Here is a 21,533-nt window from a genome sequence, read left to right as displayed (position 1 = left end):
TGTCCAACAAGTATGTCACTGCTGCGTGCAGTATTTTATTCACAGAGGCCATCTGGACGGCCTTGACAAAGGCTGCATATCATTTGCCAGAGAACATCTTGTTTGCTGTGAAAAAAATCAATTTTCTGTGTTCCTCAAAATGTACCCTGGGACGTTGGCTTTTCCTTCTCAAATGCTCTCTTGGCCTTACAGCACTGGGGCTTCTTTGTCATCAGCCCAGGATTCATAAACATAATATTGCCTCCTTTTTCATGTCTGTAGCTACTGTGTCATGCACACCATAACACTTTAGGATTCATTTCAAACTCTAATGATTAACAGTCATGCATTTGTTTATTCCAAAAAGAGCCAGGTTTGCACTATGAGTCCCTGCCACTTACATGTTGTTTTTGAGTTTTCTTTCTTGGCTTGCTCTTCGTGCATGGCTTAAAACATTCAGTTATTTTCTCCTCAAACTTTGGGGTAAATTCTGCCATTAGAAAGAACTCACTGATTAAAAAACAAAACAAATGTGTACTATATTTAGATGAAAAAAGATGCAAAGCCCACCTAAGGGCTTGTCTATGTGCGGAAAAGAACTGAACAGCTAGTGCAGAATAGCTATTGCTGTATAGCTATTGTGAACTGGCTCCCCATATGGGCATACTTATTCCATATTAAAGGGGTCTTTGTGTGGATTAAATTAAGCCATTTCCACATGGGGAGTTAGTGTAGAGTGGCTATTTCACACTAACTTCCCCGTTTAGAAAAGCCCTAACTGCAGAGAGTCGGTACAGCAGCTCTATGTGGTGAATTCTGAAGGTACTCAGTTTGTACCGAGAGGAAGGAAAGGTGGTTTTAAGTTAAGCAGAAAATATTGTTGTGTGTTCATGGGAAAGGACCAAGTCTGAGGCAGAGGATACAGGCAAAATCATGGGCTAACAAACCCCCACACCCCAAAGAGTGCTGAAAAAATATCACTTCAGTTAGGACTCAATTTTACAAGATCCTGAGCATTCTTAAAAGGTGCTGAGTGCTCTCAACTGCCACTGGGAGTTCAATCAGAGTTGCAGATGCTCAACTCTTTGGAGAAATACTCAGCACCTTGCTGGAGTGCTCTGTAATTTGGAGGATTGAACCCTTAATGCAGAAAGTTTAAGCGTTAATGCAGCCCCAAATGTCCTTTCACTGCATTCTCTATGATTAGGTAAAGGATCTAATGCTTTCATCCCTTTGTGATAACCTGTCTGCATGAAACATATTGTGAAGATATTCTCAAAATGGATGAAATATAATTTTTGACACATTTACAACCCAGGTTCTTCTCCTTGCTAGCATCCCATCTGGCTAAGCTGCACAGCCTATATCACATGGACTATATCACATGTTAAATAAAATTAAACTATATTTGTGACAATAATGGGAACTTGTGAGAGTGCTTGGAAATATTTCATTCACATATATAAACATGTATTTTGTAAAATATGCTCATTATGTAATGTATAGATATGAATATGATGTAGTCCATACTAACATTATCTATTTTCCATTACTTCATATATGTAAAAACCTCTTAGTCCCGAATTCAGCAAAGCACATAAGTACATGCACATTGTGTTTTGAGTCTGATTCAATGCCTGTTGAAAATAACAGAATTTAGCCAGATGCCACGGCAATGCCTGGTGGCCAGGAGGAGCAAACTGTCTGTCTGCAACACAGTAGAATGCAGGAGATGGCAGCTGGGATGTGGGCAGGCATGACGGGGCTACCAAATAATTGAATGACATTTGGCAGCCTGGCAATCCAGTTTCCGATGCACAGAAATCCACATCAATAAACCTCCATCACAATCAGTACACTTGTTGGTAGGCTAAGAAGATAGGCCAGACTGCGAGTGGGTATTGGAGACTGAACTACACTCTGACCTGTAAAGGTGGTGGCCTGGAGAATGGGTGGAGGTGGTGATGTTGAGGCATGTTGGTGAGGCAATATTGGCAAGCTTGCCCTGTTTCTTTAGGGTTGTCCCTACTTTTGTGGATAAACGGACATCTTCAGCTGCCAGGATGCGGGGAATAGGGCATGGACAGTCATGCCCAATGGTTAGAGTCAGGAGCTTGGAACGGGAGCTGAGGTCAGAGTGAAGTGTGAAGCTAAGGGTCAGAGCCGAAGATGGAGTCAGGTGCTGAGCCGAGGTTCAGAGCTGGAATCAGGAGTCAAGCCAAGGGTCGAAGCCAGAGTCAGCATCAGGGATAGAACACAGGAGCAGTGATCTGGAATAAGGCAGGAAAGCAGGAACCAGGGACAGACATGGGTCTGAGAGAAGGAGAAAAGAACCATGAACAGACCTGGAGGTGGGCAAGTAGGCAGGGTCCAGTAACAGCCATCCAGGAATTCATCTAGTTGCTCAAACAAATTCCTGTGCCTCTTTCCTGTTTAAGTAGTGCCTCCCAGCCAATTGATGGGGTTGGATGTCTCCCCTAATCAGGAGCTTTGTGGGTGGGGCTCCTTGCAAGCTAAAGCTTCACTAGCCCCCTTCTCCACATGTTCAGGGAGGCTGCTGGGTGGTGGCTACAGGCTGTTGACTGCCTGGGGACCATGGTCCCTCACACAGGGACCTCAGTCCATCACTTTTCCTAAGCACTACATTCCTATATGAAGAATTTATAAACAAAATGAAACCTATGGATATTGATTCCAAAATTAAGAATTCAATCTGAAATTTTAGAGTGTCCATTCATTGAGCGCACACTGTGTACATGTAAAAAACACCTGGTATAGGTGCTGTAGCAGCTGTGTAAAAGAGGCTAGGGATATTTATTAATAATTCTTCTCCTCAGCTAAGAGGAGAGTTATTGTAGAAGTCAAGCTTACTATTATTGTCACCTGGTGCTAGATTCTAACAGAGTGCTGCTTTGTTGCTGATTGAAACATGCTCAGGTTCTTTAGCCAAGATATTAGCCCACTGACCCATTGCCCCAAAATGAGAGTACTGTCTACCATAATCAACTTGTACTAAATAATAAAGTGTTATAGATATTGGGAAGAAACAATCCCTGAGCAGAAAATCATATGGTGTATCTGAGAATTATTTATTAAAATGGCTTTATTTTCCTAGAGAACTCAGACCCCTTCTTATGTCCCTTTCCTATGCCCTAAAGAAAAATTCAGTGTTCACAAGCGTTAGCTTAATATATATTGTATCAAATTAAATTAGTTTAGCTCAACTGCTAATTTAGTATACATCCAAAATGTTAGGGTTTTGTTTAAAAAGATGAGACCCAGAAGGTGTAAATGACCTGAAATGGAGCACCCTGCAGTAATTACATTGCCCAAGCTGAGTGAAATGCAAGAAGCATAACCACCATCTTAAATGGTGAAAAGTAAATGTAGGGCCAGAGTTTGGATGGTCTCTGTGTGAATGTACAGTGGGTGAGCATGACACAAGAGCCTCCCTTAATCTTTTTCATATACACAGGGGTTAGCCACAATAATAACCCATGGTCTTCTCCTTATTAGCATCCCGTCTGGCTAAGCTGCACTTTCCAAAGGGATGTCTCAGCAGCTGTGCTACCCAATAGCTCTGGGACTAGAGGGTGCTGGGACAGTTTGGCTCTGCTACTGCTACTAATTGAGACCTTTGCTTGATAATCTCGATCTTGCCATCTGTTTGTAAATTTCTTTCAGTTTTAATAATCTACAATATTATTAGTAATAGGCCTGAGACATTTTTTAAAATATTTGATTTAAAAAATCTTAACAGTGTCCCTGTGGTTCACCATATTGCACTGCTTTGTATCCAAGATACACCAATGTCTTCATTAAAAAAAAAAAGTATATTTTGAGTCACATTCTGACGTATGCTATGGTCACCATTATAGTTGCCACAGCCTGTATTCTGATTGCTATTTTGCAAAGATATTAACAAGTTTTCCACATCAAAGCAGATTCTTCCTCAACATAGTTTAACGTATATAAACAAAATCTGTTGCAGTAACTGTGAAATCATTTGCATCCATAATTATAGTGGCTTTTCTCATAAGTTGCAATCATATCCAAGAAAACATAAAAATAGAAATACATTATTTATACTTTTTGTTCAAAATGGATTTCTGTTTTATGAAGCTGCAATGATAAGGAATTACATTTACTCAAAACAAGAAACCTGAAATATCATCATGTGGCAAGGTGTTGACACATCAGAATCAAAAGTGCTGTAGTTCCTTCTGTGAAAAGAGTTAGTCTCTTTGAAATCATTATCACTGCAGCAGGGAAAAAACAAAAAACACCTCAACTAGAAATAACACCACACAGTATAGACGTGATGACATTATTCCAGTTGAGGGCCTCAACTGAACCAAAACATTTGAATTTTTCATAAGGTTTTACATTTTTGATGAAAATATCTTAGTGAGGCACTGTTACTAGATTAAAAAATATATCTGTCAGAGAAATATTCAGGTCTGTGGTGTTATGAATGCTTTTGCAAGTGACTCTGGATGTTCAGTTGATCAAAAGTCTCAGTTGATTTCAGATGCTCAGCAAAATCCAATTAAGCAAAGTAGAGACCAAGGAATCAAAACTTATCCTTTTCCATGAGACACCTGCATAGTTTCATGAATTTAAACTTTTATTTGTGCCTTTAACCTACATGGAAAAGAATGAAATCTTTTCCCTTCCAAAGAATTTTAATTACTTCTAAACCCCTCTTTTCCAAAACATTTCAGGAACATAAAGAATATTCAGGTAAACAGGTTTCATTTGATCAGGTAGAGCTACAGATGCATGTATTCACTTCTTGGCATAGAACCGTAAAAATCAGATTCTGCCACTTTCACACTTGCTGAGTAGTACCTTACTCCATGAGTAGCTCCAATAAGATACTTCCACTACTCCTGGATATAGTATTATTCAATAAGAGAAAGGATGCCAGAATCTGGCTCACAATTAGGTCCGACTGTATTTTGTATCAAGCAGAGAGTGTCATGACTATTGACCATAGTCTCCTACTCGAATTGTTTTCTCCAGAAATGGACTGTTAGAACAGCTGGGGGATCCAATTCTGGAGTTGCGGGTTGTTCACATTAAATGCACAGGCGTCATTGCCCAGTGGTTTGAATCTCAGATCTGTTAGCTCAAGCATTTCAGTCAACATGAACTGCCAAGGCAAGCTGACTGGTTGAGAGAGATTTCTCAGGAACCTAGGACCCAAATTATTTAGTGATTTATACATCAAAGTCAACACTTTGAGTTACACCTGCAAGCAACCAGGGAGTCAGAGTAGTTTTCAAAGTAGAGATCTAATTTTCTCTATATGGCTAACACTGCCAAGCAGGTGAGCAGCTGCATTCTACACCCACTGTAATTTCAAAGTGGTCTTTGAATGTGGACCCACACAGAACACATCACAGTAATGAAGTCTAGAAGTCACAAAGGCATGAATCATAGTGGTAAGATTCAGCTCCAAGAGTAAATGCTGCTTTGGGTCCCTCTTGCCACCTGTATTTCCAAGTGTCATTGAGGATCCAGCACCACCCCAAATTGAAAACTTCTTAAATGAAAGAAGGATGGGAAGGGCAATCACCCCACTTTCCCTTAACACACGAACAGTGTCTCCAACTTGTTCAAACTAAGCTTCTGCCAGCTTGCCATTATCTAAGTATTGCTCTCCGCCAGGCACTATGAAAGCAAAGATGCTGCACCATCTGGGTTTGATGGAAAAGAGGCATAGAACTGTGTGCCATGTGCATTTTGATAGAACTACAGACCAAATTGTTTTATTATTTTCCTCAGCATGACATACAAGAGGGGCAATCAAATTCAGCCTGGCAGAACATGCATGAGAGCTGTCTCTGGGCAGATAAGTAATCAAAATCACATTCTCTGATCTCTTGGGGCCAAATCCTGTTCCCAATGAAATCAAAAGGAGTTTTGCTATTGAATTCAATGGGAACAGGATTTGACATTTGGAGAGGAAAGAATAAAACCACTCAAGCAAGGGCTATGTTGCTTACCAGAGGTGTCAAAGGCTGCAGACTCATGTGAGAAAGTCAGCAGACATCTGATCTTTGTCCATTGCACGGGAGAGATCAGCAATCAATAAGCATAGAACAGTCTCTGTACCCATATCCAACTCATAAGTCCATCTGCAAAGGTTCAAAGAAATATGAAGACTCCAGATTACTTTAAAGTTGTCTAGCCACCATCTTCCTCCTCAAGTGTCCCTAAAAAGGGAAGATTAGAAACAGGGTGATAACTGGCAACATTGAAATGGTTTCTTGAGCAGAAGCCTAACCACCATTTATTTGAGGGAAGATGGTATGTTGTGATCCCACAGCAAGGAAGCACTAACCATCCCAGCCATCATTGGACTTAATATCTGAGGAGGGGCATGGGTCAAATTTGCAGGTCATAAACTGATGTTCTTCCTGAACCTCCAAAACCGCAGTAACTGCGGAAACTGGACACATTTGAACAAGAGAAGAAGCTGCACTTGTCCCCTCCAGTCACAGTTCTATGGTGACTGGTAGGAAGACTACTTGTCCTGATGGTTAGAAGAAGTGGAATGCAGGAGGTGGACAGTTCATTTGTCTGACCTGAATTCCCCCCAGGTAATTCACTGCCAAGGAGTAGGTTTTGTTTGTTTCTCCTATAGGATGACCTTTACGTATCCTGATGTGGAGTCTGCATTCATAACCTTCCAGGGTTTGCAAAACCTAAAAAGCCATTTAGATTTAATGTGTGCTCAAATTCCAGGGGTCTATAAGGATTGATGAATATGTAAATTTAGGATGAAGGGGAGGGGAAAGAAGTGGAGACTTATACACAGACCTCTTATTTTCTGCAAAATTTTATCAGCCACAAGTTTGCAAGTGTTCTCTTTCTTGGCAGAGAGGAAACACATGTATGGTGAATCTAACTGTATATTCATCTGTCTGTAGACATATCCTTTGAATAGGATAAAGGCTGCTCTTCTAAGCAATCTCAGCCACATACTAGCATGGGTGGAAAGGAAATCTTTATGGCATTTTAATCCTAGCGATTTTCTGAAAAATTTAAAGGGAAAAAAATGACTATGATTAAAAACTTAAGCTCATACTCATTAAGAAAACCCAATGCTTTAACATGATTAACATTAATAAGTAGTGATTTTAAAAGAGACAAAAGTGGCTAAGCCATGGTGGACCTGCATTTTAGGAATTTTAAGAGAATTTGAGTATTACGCTATGAGAAATTAGTCTGTAGGAGAAGGGAGCAGCAGTTTGATATCTAATGCAAAAGTTGAAACAGAGAAAAGACAATCCTCTACAAAAGGTAGGGATTTAATAATGTAAAAACCAGAAATGTATACAAAAAGTATTAGTGAAAATTACTGATGACTGAAGTGACTACTTCAGAAAACTGGTAGTTTTCTGACGATTCCTGATTGATGTAGCATTAAAAAGAACAACAACAACAAAGGCATTTTAACTTATTTTAATATCTCTTTTTAATTTAAACACAATTTTACAATAGGCACTACTTCCCCAGCATAGTAATTGTCTTTAAAAAAGAATATGCACATTAACTTTTATGGTGTCATCATGACCTGTAGGTATTCAAATGTGTCAAATCAAGACAATGTCATTGCTACCTAATTGTCTAAAGCGAGATCACTTAATACTTTATGGATAGTAAAAAGCATTATGCTCTGGTTTTGTTGTCATCATCACTGTAGTGCCTTTTATTGGAATTAAGGTACATATTTTAAACCACGTTTATCATTAAATATATTGAGTGACCAGAGTCGCATGAATTTATACTTATGAATTAACTTTCTTTTAAAAAAAACAACAACCTAAACTTTCATTTGTGAACTGGTGCAAACTTTATAATGTTAATGTGTTTCTAATGATTTTAGGTTAAGCCATACAGGCTACATCCAATATACTCACATTAAGGATTTTGATGACACAAAAGTTCAAAGTTCATTTTGCCTAAAGCATTCTTTCTCCATTGAGATTTCAGTGAAGTACAGTGAAATGTGACTGGAATAACCAAGTAACGAACAATATTCTAGGTTATCACAAAGATAAAAAGGATTAAAATGACACTTTGAAATACAGCTCTGAATGTGGAACATAATGGGGAAAATATTTTCAAAGAGAGAAAAGGGTTTATATACTATCTACAGATAAGTGAAATGCTGCTAAAAGAGGTGCTAGGAAGGTTATGGCTTTCCTATCGGTAAAGGAAACCAACAGAGAAAAACAAGAAGTCAAGAAGTCTTTCATAATATGAAAAAACAGGATTCATCTATGCTTGTAATTTGCATAAATTAGGCACGTAGGCCAGCATGGTGTTTTAGAACATAGTAGGGGTAATGCATCAAATAAATTAGAAAAAAATTCAGGCCAAGAAACATTTTAAGGAAGATTACAGATCCCCTACCCTCCTTCTCACACTGGGGTAAGAGGAGTTCTGTCTGACTGGAATCTACAAGCAGGAAACTAAAACATTTTAACATTATTACTGTTCGCACAAATGTAGTGTTAATGTAGCATCTCACTGCATATCTTTCTATCAACACCACATAGTGCATACACAGAACACCTTCTTTTGAGAGCACCCTGTAGTGAAGTGAAAGCTATACTGAAGGTTTACATGAGAGTTGGAGATCTCACTAACAAGATTCTCCGGAATGTGCACTTCAGATACGGTGGACAAAATTTTCAAACACAACATTTTGAACGCTTAGTAATGTGTATTTAAGCATGCAAATATATGTGCAAATAGCACATACTGCTAATAAGAGAATTTGCATGCCCAGTTGTGCATCTAATTGCGTGGTCAGCTTGCATACATACATAATTGGTTCTATTCTCCTCTTCTTATATGCACATGACATTATAGGAGCTGATATTTTTATGTGAAGTAGAGAATTGACTCAGTATATGAAACAGAGAGTGAGAGAGACAGAGAGAGACAGAGAGAGAGAGAGAGCGCACTTTGTACCTATATAGTGTAGCAGATTACATCTGTGAAATTCAAAGTGGTTTAATTAATTAACCCTTGTGACTAGTTACTATAGATCAGTATTATTACCCCTATTTTAGGGCTCCTGCTGAGGATGGACAAAGCAGTCTAGATAACTTGGGCATTCCCTTACAACTCAAACCAAACCTGAAGTTTTGGGGGTTCAAAAATTTTGATTACCTTTTCTTGCTTTTTAACTTGTCCATCGGCTTCTCCACTTCCTGGTTTTTGATAGACCTTGATGCAAAAATACCATGTGAAAATTAGGACTGTCCAGCAGAGCAAGTGACAACAACCTTAATTTAGATACATTATCTTCTGTCATACCAGCACTACCATGATAAAGGTTGGAAAATAGTATGTATGTGTGTGCATGAGAGATCTTTAACTTTTTCCTTCATTTTGGGAGACAACAAATATAGTGTGGGCTATAGGAATCAGTAGAATCATAAAGCTTAAACCCCAAGGATTGTAATGCTTTGTACCCTTATTCCTTTACATCTCCCTTTCCTGAGATTAACACCTGGTATGAGGGTGGATCACAAGGCCTTGAGAGTGCTGTGTTCTAGACAAGTTTAATATAATTGCTGGGATGCAGCATAGAGTTTATTCCATGGGAAATTATATGTAATGTGACACATCCCGGTGCTGAGAAGACACAATCTCAGGATTTTCCACCCCCAAGGGCTGTGCAAAATTATGAGGCCCAGATCAAAGGATGTAGGTACCTACGTGAAATCAATGGGAGTTAGGTACCTAATTATGGTGGAGGATCTGGGCCTGAGTGCCTTTTGTTTGAGTGCTCTAGAGCCAAACAATCTAGAGACGACTGGGGACAGCGCTAAAATTGCCATTATTCACAGATCTAGCTTATCTGAACATAGTGTACAGGGAGTTTTTCTCTTTCAGCCTTCCAATGGCTAAATCTGGTCTCTGTAATTATAAGACTAGTATGTCAATTATGTCATAGCTGCTGTGAGGTCTCCTTCTGATGCTAATTGCAAGGATCACTCTTTTTTTCTTGAAAATTAGTGCAACATTTGGCTCCTCCCCACTGGTTCCCAGTCGTTTGGTGAATTTACTAGCAAATTTTCTTAACACTCTCAAAAGCATGACCCCAGTCCTTTATATATTTTCCAAGTGTTCTTGTATTTGCTTTCTTTATAATTTTTATCAGTTTTCATGTCTTCCTACCCACAAGAACTGTTTTATCAACAGGAAGCACTTTCCATTTCTCTTGGTTAGTGCATATACACTTTTATATACCTCAGAAAGCTCAACAGTAGAGAAGCCACGAATGACATATGGAATGGTTCCAGTCCTCAACTGCATTCTAGCCACTTTATGACCTCCTTCAGTGCAAAGCTGCCTAAAGTCACCAGAGCAGCCCACAGCAGGAACACCATAGCTTAGGATGATCCTCTGGTGGCACAGAAGCCAGTGCACCAGCTCCTATGGCATCCCTCTTCCCTGTGTCCAGTGCAAAATGTGGTTGACAGAAGAGTTGTGGCCTCCCTGAGCCCTACTAATTCCCAACAGCAGTTAGGGCCCCTTCAGACCATCAGCAGTTGGTGTAACTTACGGTGAGAGACAGGCCCAGTGCACCTTTGCAATCTGACCCATCCCCCACTGCTAAATTGCATCATGCCCTCCTCTGCTACAGCCAAAAGACCAAGGCCAGTATGCCCATTGTCTGTTAGCTATAAAGCTCCTAAGTGACATACCTGAGCCAGATGACTACCCTCCCTTTACCCAAATCCCTGCTGAAAACTTATTATTCAAAATGATATGTGTTCACATTAATCCACCAGAGAAAGAAGTGTTATTAATAAAAAGAGAACCTTTTGAGATAAAACCTAGTTACTTGGCTTGTGCATTGTGGATTTGATTCTCCTCTCTCTCATCCGAGTTCAGTGGTTTTCAATCTGTGGTCCACAGATCTCTGGGGGTCTGCAGACTATATCTAAGATTTCCAAAGGGGTCTGCACCTCCATTCACAATTTTTAGGGGTCTGCAAATGAAAAAAAAGAGCAAAAACAACTGCCCCAATGTAAATCAGATGTACCACCCAATAGCTCAATGTCAATTCACTGGTGTGAGAGGATAATCATTCTAAAAATATGTGAACTGTATGGTTTGTTTAATGTAGAAAGTAAGTTCTTTGGGGGCAGGTACCAAGTTCCCCTGGTTCTTTTGTACAGCATCAAGGACAGATAATAAATAGTAATAATAGAATAATAAAGTTGCCCTTTTGCCAGAGTGGTTAGCCAATATTTAGGTCCTTGCTACATTGTTTTCATTAGAAGGAGAAAATGATACAAATCAGGTATATTCTTTCTGTTTATTTATAAAGAATATACACAAGGTCTTCTTTCCCTGAACACAGTAGATGGAAACAGTAGCAGGCAGTTTCCTTGCTCATAATGTCCAAGCCTGCCTCTTGAACAATGTCCTGAGGAGCCCTGTCTCTCTGCTCCCTTTCACAGCCATGCTCATGACTGCTTCTCTAGCTGTCTGCCCACTTTCTGTCTTTCACACACAAATTCCTTAGCTCCCACATTTGCAACCACTCCCAGAAAAATCCCTCTTATTCTCCCTGGGTTAGTTCTTACTCAGGCCTTGCCATGCAATCCAGTGCCTTGAGCAGTGCTTATATTGTTTCCAGCTATCACTGCATTCAAGGGGCTTAATTGCTCTTTCCTGTTAGCCTGAATAAAGGTTGCTTAGACACCATTCAGCTTTAACCAGGTGTGTGATTGTCCATGGATCAAAGAGCTGCTTGATGGCAGCCATTAATATCTTCCAGCATCACAATAATAATAGCCCCTGGAGGTAGCCAATAGCCAGAAAACCATTTCTGTAGATAATCATTCACATTTTTTAATTAATTGTCTTCATCTCTGTTTGCTCACCTTTTAAGATCCTCTTCCATGAATATTCTAATAAACTGGTTTTGTGTGGCAGATATATCCAAAGGGGACCAGTATAAAACCTATGTCCCTAAGGCCTGGTCTACACTACGGGTTTAGGTCGACTTTAGCAGCGTTAAACCGAATTAAGCCTGGACACGTCCACACAACGAGGCCCTTTCTTTCGACTTAAAGGGACCTTTAAACCGGTTTCTTTACACCACCTCCGACGAGGGGATTAGCGATAAAACCGGCCTTTGCGGGTCGGAATTGGGGTAGTGTGGACGGAATTCGATGTTATTGGCCTCCGGGAGCTATCCCACAGTGCTTCATTGTGACCGCTCTGGACAGCGCTCTCAACTCAGATGCACTGACCAGGTAGACAGGAAAAGACCCGCGAAGGTTTGAATTTCATTTCCTGTTTGCCCAGCGTGGAGAGCACAGGTGACCACGCAGAGCTCATCAGCACAGGTAACCGTCATGGAGTCCTCCCAGGATCGCAAAAGAGCTCCAGCATGGACCGAACGGGAGGTACGAGATCTGCTCGCCATATGGGGAGATGAAGCAGTGATAGCTGAACTCCGTAGCAGTAAAAGAAATGGAAAAGTATTAGAAAAGATCTCCAAGGCCATGAAGGACCGAGGCCATAACAGGGACACACAGCAATGCCGCGTGAAAATTAAGGAGCTACGGCAAGCCTACCACAAAGCCAGAGAAGCAAACGGAAGGTCCGGGGCAGAGCCGCAAACTTGCCGCTACTACGCGGAGCTGCATGCGATCCTAGGGGGTGCAGCCACCACTACCCCAACTGTGTGCTATGACTCTCTCACTGGAGAAACACACAGGGAAGACGGTTCGGGGAACGAGGAAGATGACGATGGAGGTACTGTAGGTAGCTCACAGCAGCAAGGAAGCGGAGAAACCGGTTTCCCCAACAGCCAGGATATGTTTGTGACCCTGGACCTGGAACCAGTAACCCCCGAACTCACCCAAGACCCTCAGGGCACACAGGAGACCTCTGGTGAGTGTAACTTTGTAAATATTTGTAAACATTACAAAAAAAAAGCAAGCAAGTCTGTTAACGTGTATGGGGATGGAGCGGAAATCCTCCAGGGACATCTCCAGAAAGCACTCCTGGTTGAAATGGGGTGATTTTATTAAGGGGGACATTCAGAGGCGCCCGTTCCTGCTATTCTGAACAGAAATGTTCCCCGCTGTTAACCACGCGGTGGGGGGGAGGGGTGAAGTGATCATCCCAGAGAATCGTGTGTGTGTGTGTGTGTGGGGGGGGTGGTTTACTTGTGTTTGTGCCGCATGTTAACCGGGAAACCGCAGCCCCCCTCCTTTTACATTGAAACCCCATTTTAAATGGACAACCCAATTCATCCTTGATATGGGAAATGCGCTGCTGTTTGCAACCTTTCCCGCATGTTAAGAAGGTTAAAAAAGCCAAAACACTGTGGCCTACGATGGCTGCCTGCAAGCCGAAATATGCGACCTTGTAATGAAAGAGTGTACCCATTGTTCCCTAAAATGTGTCTTTTTTAACCACCTCTCCCTTCTCCTCCACCAGCTGCAAATGTTTCTCCTTCGCAGAGGCTCGTGAACATTAGAAAGAGAAAACGTAAGACGAGGGACGAGATGTTCACGGAGCTGCAGATGTCCTCCCACGCTGATAGAGCACAGCAGAATGCGTGGAGGAAGTCAATGTCGGAGATGAGAAAAGCCCAACATGAACGAGAGGAGAGGTGGCGGGCTGAAGACGATAGGTGGCGTCAGCTTGCAGACAGACGGCAAGAGGCAATGCTCCGTCTGCTGGAGCATCAAAGTGATATGCTCGAGCGTATGGTTGAGTTGCAGGAAAGGCAGCAGGAGCAGAGACCGCCGCTACAGCCCCTGTGTAACCAACAGCCCTCCTCCCCAAGTTCCATAGCCTCCTCACCCAGACGCCCAAGAACACGGTGGGGGGGCCTCCGTCCACCCAGTCACTCCACCCCAGATGATCGCCCAAGCATCAGAAGGCTGGGCTTCAATAAGAGTTAAAGTTTTAAAATGCAGTATGTCCTTTTCCATCCCTCCTCCCCCACCCATCCCAGCTACCTTGGCAATTATCCCCCTACCTCTGTAAGGAACAAATAAAGAATGCATGAATGTGAAAAAACAATGACTTTATTGCCTCTGCAAGCGGGAGGGGAGGGGAGGGTGGGGTGGGGTGGTTGGTTTACAGGGAAGTAGAGTGAACCGGGTCGGGGGGGGGGGGGTTGGAGGGTTCATCAAGGAGAAACAAACAGAAGTTTCACACAGTAGCCTGGCCAGTCACAAAACTCGTTTTCAAAGCTTCTCTGATGCGCACCGCGCCCTGCTGTGCTCCTCTAACCGCCCTAGTGTCTGGCTGCGCGTAATCAGCGGCCAGGCGAGTTGCCTCAACCTCCCACCCCACCATAAAGGTCTCCCCCTTACTCTCACAGATATTGTGGAGCGCACAGCAAGCAGCAATAACAATGGGGATATTCTTTTCGCTGAGGTCTGAGCGAGTCAGTAAGCTGCGCCAGCGCGCTTTTAAACGTCCAAATGCACATTCCACCACCATTCGGCACTTGCTCAGCCTGTAGTTGAACAGGTCCTGACTCCTGTCCAGGCTGCCTGTGTACGGCTTCATGAGCCATGGCATTAAGGGGTAGGCTGGGTCCCCAAGGATCACGATAGGCATTTCAACATCCCCAGTGGTCACTTTCTGGTCCGGGAAGAAAGTCCCTTCCTCCAGCTTTCGAAACAGAGCAGAGTTCCTGAAGACGCGAGCATCATGTACCTTTCCCGGCCATCCCACGTTGATGTTGGTGAAACGTCCCTTGTGATCCACCAGGGCTTGCAGAAGCATTGAAAAGTACCCCTTGCGGTTTACGTAGTCGGTGGCTTGGTGCTCCGGTGACAAGATAGGGATATGGGTTCCGTCTATGGCCCCGCCACAGTTTGGGAATCCCATTTCAGCAAAACCATCCACTATTGACTGCACGTTGCCCAGAGTCACTACCCTTGCTATCACCAGGTCTTTCATTGCCCTGGCAAATTGGATCACAGCAGCCCCCACAGTAGATTTGCCCACTCCAAATTGATTCCCGACTGACCGGTAGCTGTCTGGCGCTGCAAGCTTCCACAGGGCTATCGCCACTCGCTTCTCAACTGTGAGGGCTGCTCTCATCTTGGTATCCTGGCGTTTCAGGGCAGGGGAAAGCAAGTCACAAAGTTCCATGAAAGTGCCCTTACGCATGCGAAAGTTTCGCAGCCACTGGGAATCGTCCCATACCTGCAGCACGATGCGGTCCCACCAGTCTGTGCTTGTTTCCCGGGCCCAGAATCGGCGTTCCACGGTATCAACCTGCCCCAGTAACACCATGATTTCCACATTGCTGGGGCCTGTGCCTTGTGAGAGGTCTATGTCCATGTCAATTTCCTCATCACTCTCGTCGCCGTGCTACAATCGCCTCCTCGCCTGGTCCGGGTTTCGCCTTGGCATGTTCTGGCTCTGCATATACTCCAGGACAATGCGCGTGGTGTTCATAGTGCTCATAATTGCCGCGGTGATCTGAGCGGGCTCCATGATCCCAGTGCTAGCTATGGCGCCTGGTCAGAAAAAAGGCGCGAAAGTAGTATCTGATGGACCAGGAGAAGGAGGGAGGGAGGGAGGGCCGAGTGACGACATGGCGTACAGGTACAGGAACAGGGAGAAACACAAACAACTGTCACACAGAATGGTGCCCCCAAAGATTAAACTGGAAACCCTGGGCTTAGCAGGCCGTTGATTTCACGGAGGAAGGGGAAGCAAATGAACACAGAACAAATCTATTTTTTACATCTTAAGGTGGCAGCCGACGCTGCAGCATGAGTGACAGCCATACCAATACGACGACGATGGGTACCAATCATAATATACCATCATCTGCCAAAAGGCAAGGGGCTGCTGCTGTGTAGCAATGCAGCCCCACGTCTGCCAGCCCCACGTCCGCCAGCACCCAGCATCGCCCTCGGCCTCTTCTGGGTGCTTAGCAGACAATACTGGGCAATTGGCAGAAAATAGTATATTATGACTGGTAACCATCATCATCAAAACAGTAGCATGTCTGCCCAGGTGGCCATGATTGACAGCCATACCAGTATGACGACGACGGGTACCAGTCATAATATACCATCGCCTGGAAGGGGCTGGTGCAATGCAGCACTACGGCTGCCAGCCCCACGGCTATCACTCATGCTACACTGTCTACCGCCAAAAGGCAGTTAGCAGCTGCTGCTGTGTAGCAATGCAGTCCCACGTCTGCCGGCACCCAGAGGACATATGGTGACGGTGAGCTCAGCTGAGCTGAGCGGGCTCCATGCTTGCCGTGGTATGTTGTCTGCACAGGTAACCCAGGTAAAAAGGCGCGAATCTATTGTCTGCCGTTGCTGTGACGAGGGGGGAGGGGCCTGACGACATGTACCCAGAACCGCCCGCGACACTGTTTTGCATCATCCGGGCATTGGGATCTCAACCCAGAATTCAAAGAAAAGGCGCGAACCGCTTCTCAGCTCGAGCTGTGGCGCAAACGTAGTATCTGACGGCCTAGGGGAAGGAGGGAGGGGGGCCGAGTGACGACATGGCGTACAGGCACAGGGAATTAAAATAAAGAACGGTGGCTGTGCATCAGGGAGAGACACAAACAACTGTCACAGACTGGTCCCCCCCAAAGATTAAACTGAAAACCCTGGGTTTAGCAGGCCGTTGATTTGACGGAGGGAGGGGGAAGCAAATGAATACAGAGAAAATCTATTTTTTTACATCTTAAGACGACGGTGCAGCGTGACTGATAGCCCTCGGCATCTTTCTGGGTGCTTGGCAGCAAATACGGGGCGGCGTATGACGATGGTCTTCAGGCCTATTGCACAATCGGCTGCTCGGGGAAGACTCTGCTAACGTGCGATGACCCGACTTGTAATAGGCCGGCTAACAGTCATAATACACCATTTACTGCCAAAAGGCAAGCCCCACGGCTGCCAGCACCCAGATCGCCGATGAAGGCTACCAGTCTACTGCACCGTCTACCGCCAAAAGGCAGTTAGCAGCTGCTGCTGTGTAGCAATGCAGTCCCACGTCTGCCGGCACCAAGAGGACATATGGTGACGGTGAGCTCAGCTGTGCTGAGCGGGCTCCATGTTGTCTGCACAGGTAACCCAGGTAACCCAGATAAAAAGGCGCGAATCTATTGTCTGCCGTTGCTGTGACGGGGGAGGGAGGGGCCTGACGACATGTACCCAGAACCGCCCGCGACACTGTTTTGCATCATCCGGGCATTGGGATCTCAACCCAGAATTCCAAGGGGCGGCGGAGACTGCAGGAACTGTGGGATAGCTGTGGGATAGCTACCCATAGTGCAATGCTCCGGAAGTCGACGCTAGCCTCGTACTGTGGACGCGGTCTGCCGACTAGAGCACCTAGAGCATTTTATTGTGTGGACATACACAATCGGCTGTATACAACCGATTTCAATAAAACCGGCTTCTATAAATTCGAACTAATTTCGTAGTGTAGACATACCCTAAGGGATTAAGTGGTACTAGCTTTATGTACTGGGGTGAATTTCACCCAGAAATAACTAATTTTTAGTAACTCTTGCAGAATAGTTGCTGGCAGTGATTTTTAAAATTCATAACCATAAGTTCTCATTCCAGAGAACTAAGTTTAGGTGGTAGCATACTTGTACAATTAGAGAAAATAAAAGTGTCATGTGACCTGTGTGACCATTCCAAACAACCAAAATTTTGAATTTTAATTATCAAATATACATAATGAATTCCTCTCAAATGAGCTACAGATCAAGGATTATTTGGCAAGTCATTTTGACTAATGAATAAATTCAAGAAAGTCATTATCTGTTCATGGACAATTTATAAAGAGGATAAAAAGGCAAAATTCATCAGATAAATTATTCATTGCAAATCATTAGCCCAGCTCTACTGACATTCTACCCTTGTACTGTAAATCCTGTTTTTACCATAAGGAGAAATAAAATGCATTTCTAATTTGTTTTCTAATAAGTACTAATTAGTTCAGGCCTTTGAGATCCATAAGGAAATAAAGTGTGTCCTTGTAGCCTTCCAAATAAAGCTTTAAAACTGCATCTGGTACAGTCCCACACTTCTCTTCCTTTCCAGCCTTTAAGAAGAAATGGAAATCATTCCTCATTTGATTTCAATATAAAATTTGGCAAAAAGCTGAATGAGAAATAGCAACAGTAACCATTCAAATCACTGGGCAATGTATGGGGACAGCTCCTCTGTGCTGGTTTAAAGCCTGAGCTGGAGAAAAAACAAACAGAAAATGTTAAAACAATAGAAAAAATAAAATGTCACGTTAATGTTTTTCCTCAGAATATATTGTTTAAAAGGACCTTTCCCAGGGAGAAGGCCAGTCTGCTGTGGAAGATCACAAACCATAACCACTCTGGGGGTGGAGGGTGAGTTTCAGGGCATAAGACAGAATCACTGACGTCACTGATGGAAATGACTCATTAGCCTCTCTAACCACTAGAGGAATTTCCCGCTCAGAATATTCTTTCCGAATTCTACAACTGCACTGGACTGTCATTTTAAGGACAAGGTCAAAGAATAATAAAATCAAGAGCTGTTTATCTGGTGACTTTTGTCCATTTCTGCTCTGTCCCCTCCCCTCCCAATTCAGGGTTGTTCTCTGCAGTATATTCTCTGGTGTATTATCTAGTATCCCCACGATTCAGATGTATCTAAGTGTGTCACCGTGCACTAATTGCAATTACACAACTTTAGATCATTGAATTGGACAGTGCAAATCATTTTGCAATCCATCCTAATTTCTGTGGTCCACTCTCTCTTTGGTCATGGTTACACATCGTTCCCTTTCACCCACTCCTGACTTTACTTTCTTTCCCACTGGGAGACTTTTGCAAGCAGAGAGGGCAATCAGTATCTACTGAGTGTCTCTCCTCTGCTCACTCAAATCATTCCCAAAAACCTACTTCTTCTGCAGGCCTGAAGAGCACTAATGTCCACATCTGATTTCACTGACCACCACCTGCATTAACTGTAGAGCTGGGCTGAGAAAGGTAATTGCGTTTTGCCAAGGATTTTGATATTCTGAAATTTGGTTTCATTTCAATTTGAAACCAAAAGCAAATATTTCAAAATTCCCCATGAAAGGGAAGAAAGCCCTGAATCCACAGACCCTGGAAGACAGGAGATCCCGTCTCTGATGCAGTCTGCTCTTGTATAGTCATAGTGGCAAAACTTTCCAGTGTAGACAAGCTCTAGGCTCACAAACCACATAGACACTTTTGAAAACTGCACCTCACATCCCAAGTAGCCCCTCAGTACTATAACTTTAGAAACACTGCCACCCCACCTCCATTTCTGGTGCACAGAAACATAAATGAGGTGTATTCTGATGTGCAGTCCTGAATGCTGGCAATGGTCCAGCCTCATGTTCTCAGCTTGTTTGTTATTTTTGCTTGTATCTATTTGGCTAGTTTGAGCTTGTGTGTTACTTTCCTGCTCATTTCCATAAATAAAATATTCTTTTGCTGCCATGTTGCTCTTTCCCCTGATTATTTCCCACTGTGGCCTCTGTGTAATAGTGTTTCTTCTTTTACTTAAAACAGCAGGCAATTGCATTTTGAGTTAAGTTAATGGGGGATGGAAGAGAGGTAGCCAAGTCTCAACAGGACCCCCAAAGTCTCACCACAGAATCTCTGCAAAACCCTTCTATAGATCTGGCTCAAATTTTCCACTGATTTCTGCTGGCTTTGTTTATTACCCACCAAGGTAGAATATTTTGTGTCACTTGGTATTTAATGAAATAGCCTGCAGTAAGTTCAATTTCTAGTACTAGCTTCCAGGGAACCAGTAAGAGCCCAGTTATTGTTACTGCCAGTAGAGCTGTGTTGGTTCTCTGCCATCATTAAAAGAATAATGTATTACATCTGCTTCCCTTGCATTACAAAGCAGCTGCATAAAGCTCAATGTGAGCTTTATTATCTCTTGGACTTCCCATAATGTCTTGCGCACAATACAGTGCACCTATTTAGCAGCAAGGTCCTTTCTGCGATTGAACCTGCTCTTAGCAAGAGAAAAGAACTTCAGGCTGTGAATCTGCAGGTAGTAATTTTAATAGCCACTAATGTGAATTAATAATTCTAATAGCCTCATTTCTGATGCATTATCAGAATACTGGAGAGTGGGTTGCCATGGCTCCTATATTTTATCGCTCACAGCTGTGTAAACTCTCTTAGGCCTGCATCAAAAAAGCTTGTGCATGACTTCTCACTGAGGCCTTGTCTACACTACGAGAGTAGTTCGATTTTACTTGCATCGAATTTTTGTAATCGATATTGCAAAGTCGAACGTGTGTGTCCACACTAAGGACAGTAATTCGACTTTGTGCGTCCACACTAACGGTGATAGCGTCGACATTCGAAGCGGTGCACTGTGGTCAGCTATCCCACAGTTCCCGCAGTCCCCTCTGCCCATTGGAATTCTGGGTGTAGCCGGCAATGCCTTCTGGGTAACAAAATGAGTCGAGGGTGCTTTTGGGAAACTGTCGTCATCCGTCCATCACTCCCGCCCTCCCTCCCTGAAAGCGCCGGCGGGAAAACAGTTCGCGCGCTTTTCCAGTCATTGACAGCGCGGACGCCACTGTACTCCGAGCATGGAGCCCGCTGCGACCATCGCTGCAGTTGTGGCCGCTCTCAACGTCTCGCAGCTTATCATAAAGGTTTCCCTGAGGCAGATGCAGAAAAGTCAGGCGAGGAGGCTACGGCACCGCGGTGATGTCCTGAAGTCTGAGAGTAGCACAGACCTGTCAGAAAGCAGGCGACCCAGCGCCGAGGACATCACAGTGGCAATGGGTCATGTTGATGCCGTGGAACGGCGATTCTGGGCACGGGAAACAAGCACTGAGTGGTGGGACCGCATAGTGCTGCAGGTCTGGGATGAATCCCAGTGGCTGCGAAACTTTCGCATGCGGAAGGGAACTTTCCTGGAACTTTGTGAGTTGCTGTCCCCTGCCCTGAAGCGCAGTGACACCCGGTTGCGAGCTGCACTGAGTGTACAGAAGCGAGTGGCCATAGCCCTGTGGAAGCTTGCAACGCCAGACAGCTACCGGTCAGTCGCGAACCAGTTTGGGGTGGGCAAATCTACCGTGGGGGTTGTTGTGATGCAAGTAGCGAAGGCAATCGTTGATGTACTGCTGCCAAAGGTAGTGACCCTGGGAAACGTGGAGGCGATCATAGATGGCTTCGCAGCGATGGGATTCCCAAACTGCGGTGGGGCCATAGATGGAACTCACATCCCTATCCTGGCACCGGACCACCAGGCCACCCAGTACATTAACCGAAAGGGATACTTTTCCATGGTGCTGCAAGCACTGGTGGACCACAGGGGACGTTTTACCAACATCTACGTGGGATGGCCGGGCAAGGTTCATGACGCTCGTGTTTTCAGGAACTCTGGTCTGTTTAGACGGCTGCAACAAGGTATTTACTTCCCGGACCACAAAATAACTGTTGGGGATGTGGAGATGCCTATAGTCATCCTCGGGGACCCAGCCTACCCGCTAATGCCCTGGCTCAT

The 21,533-nt window shown here is 43.9% G+C and overlaps 1 protein-coding gene across 1 annotated transcript; it reads left to right on the top strand.

Annotated features, from left to right (window-relative positions):
• The first annotated feature begins 6,987 nt into the window (after positions 1–6,987).
• Positions 6,988–14,050, top strand: LOC135981917 (myb/SANT-like DNA-binding domain-containing protein 2). The gene is made up of 2 exons (XM_065586801.1): positions 6,988–12,921; positions 13,474–14,050. Exons 1-2 carry the CDS (start codon positions 12,381–12,383, stop codon positions 13,941–13,943), a joined length of 1,011 nt encoding a protein of 336 aa, XP_065442873.1. The 5' UTR covers positions 6,988–12,380; the 3' UTR covers positions 13,944–14,050.
• The last annotated feature ends 7,483 nt before the right edge of the window (positions 14,051–21,533 follow it).

The sequence above is a fragment of the Chrysemys picta genome, chromosome 2 (assembly GCF_011386835.1).
Source record: "Chrysemys picta bellii isolate R12L10 chromosome 2, ASM1138683v2, whole genome shotgun sequence".
NCBI lineage: Eukaryota > Metazoa > Chordata > Testudines > Emydidae > Chrysemys > Chrysemys picta.
Note: the sequence above shows the minus strand (reverse complement) of the source record. Positions and strands in the feature narration are given on the sequence as shown.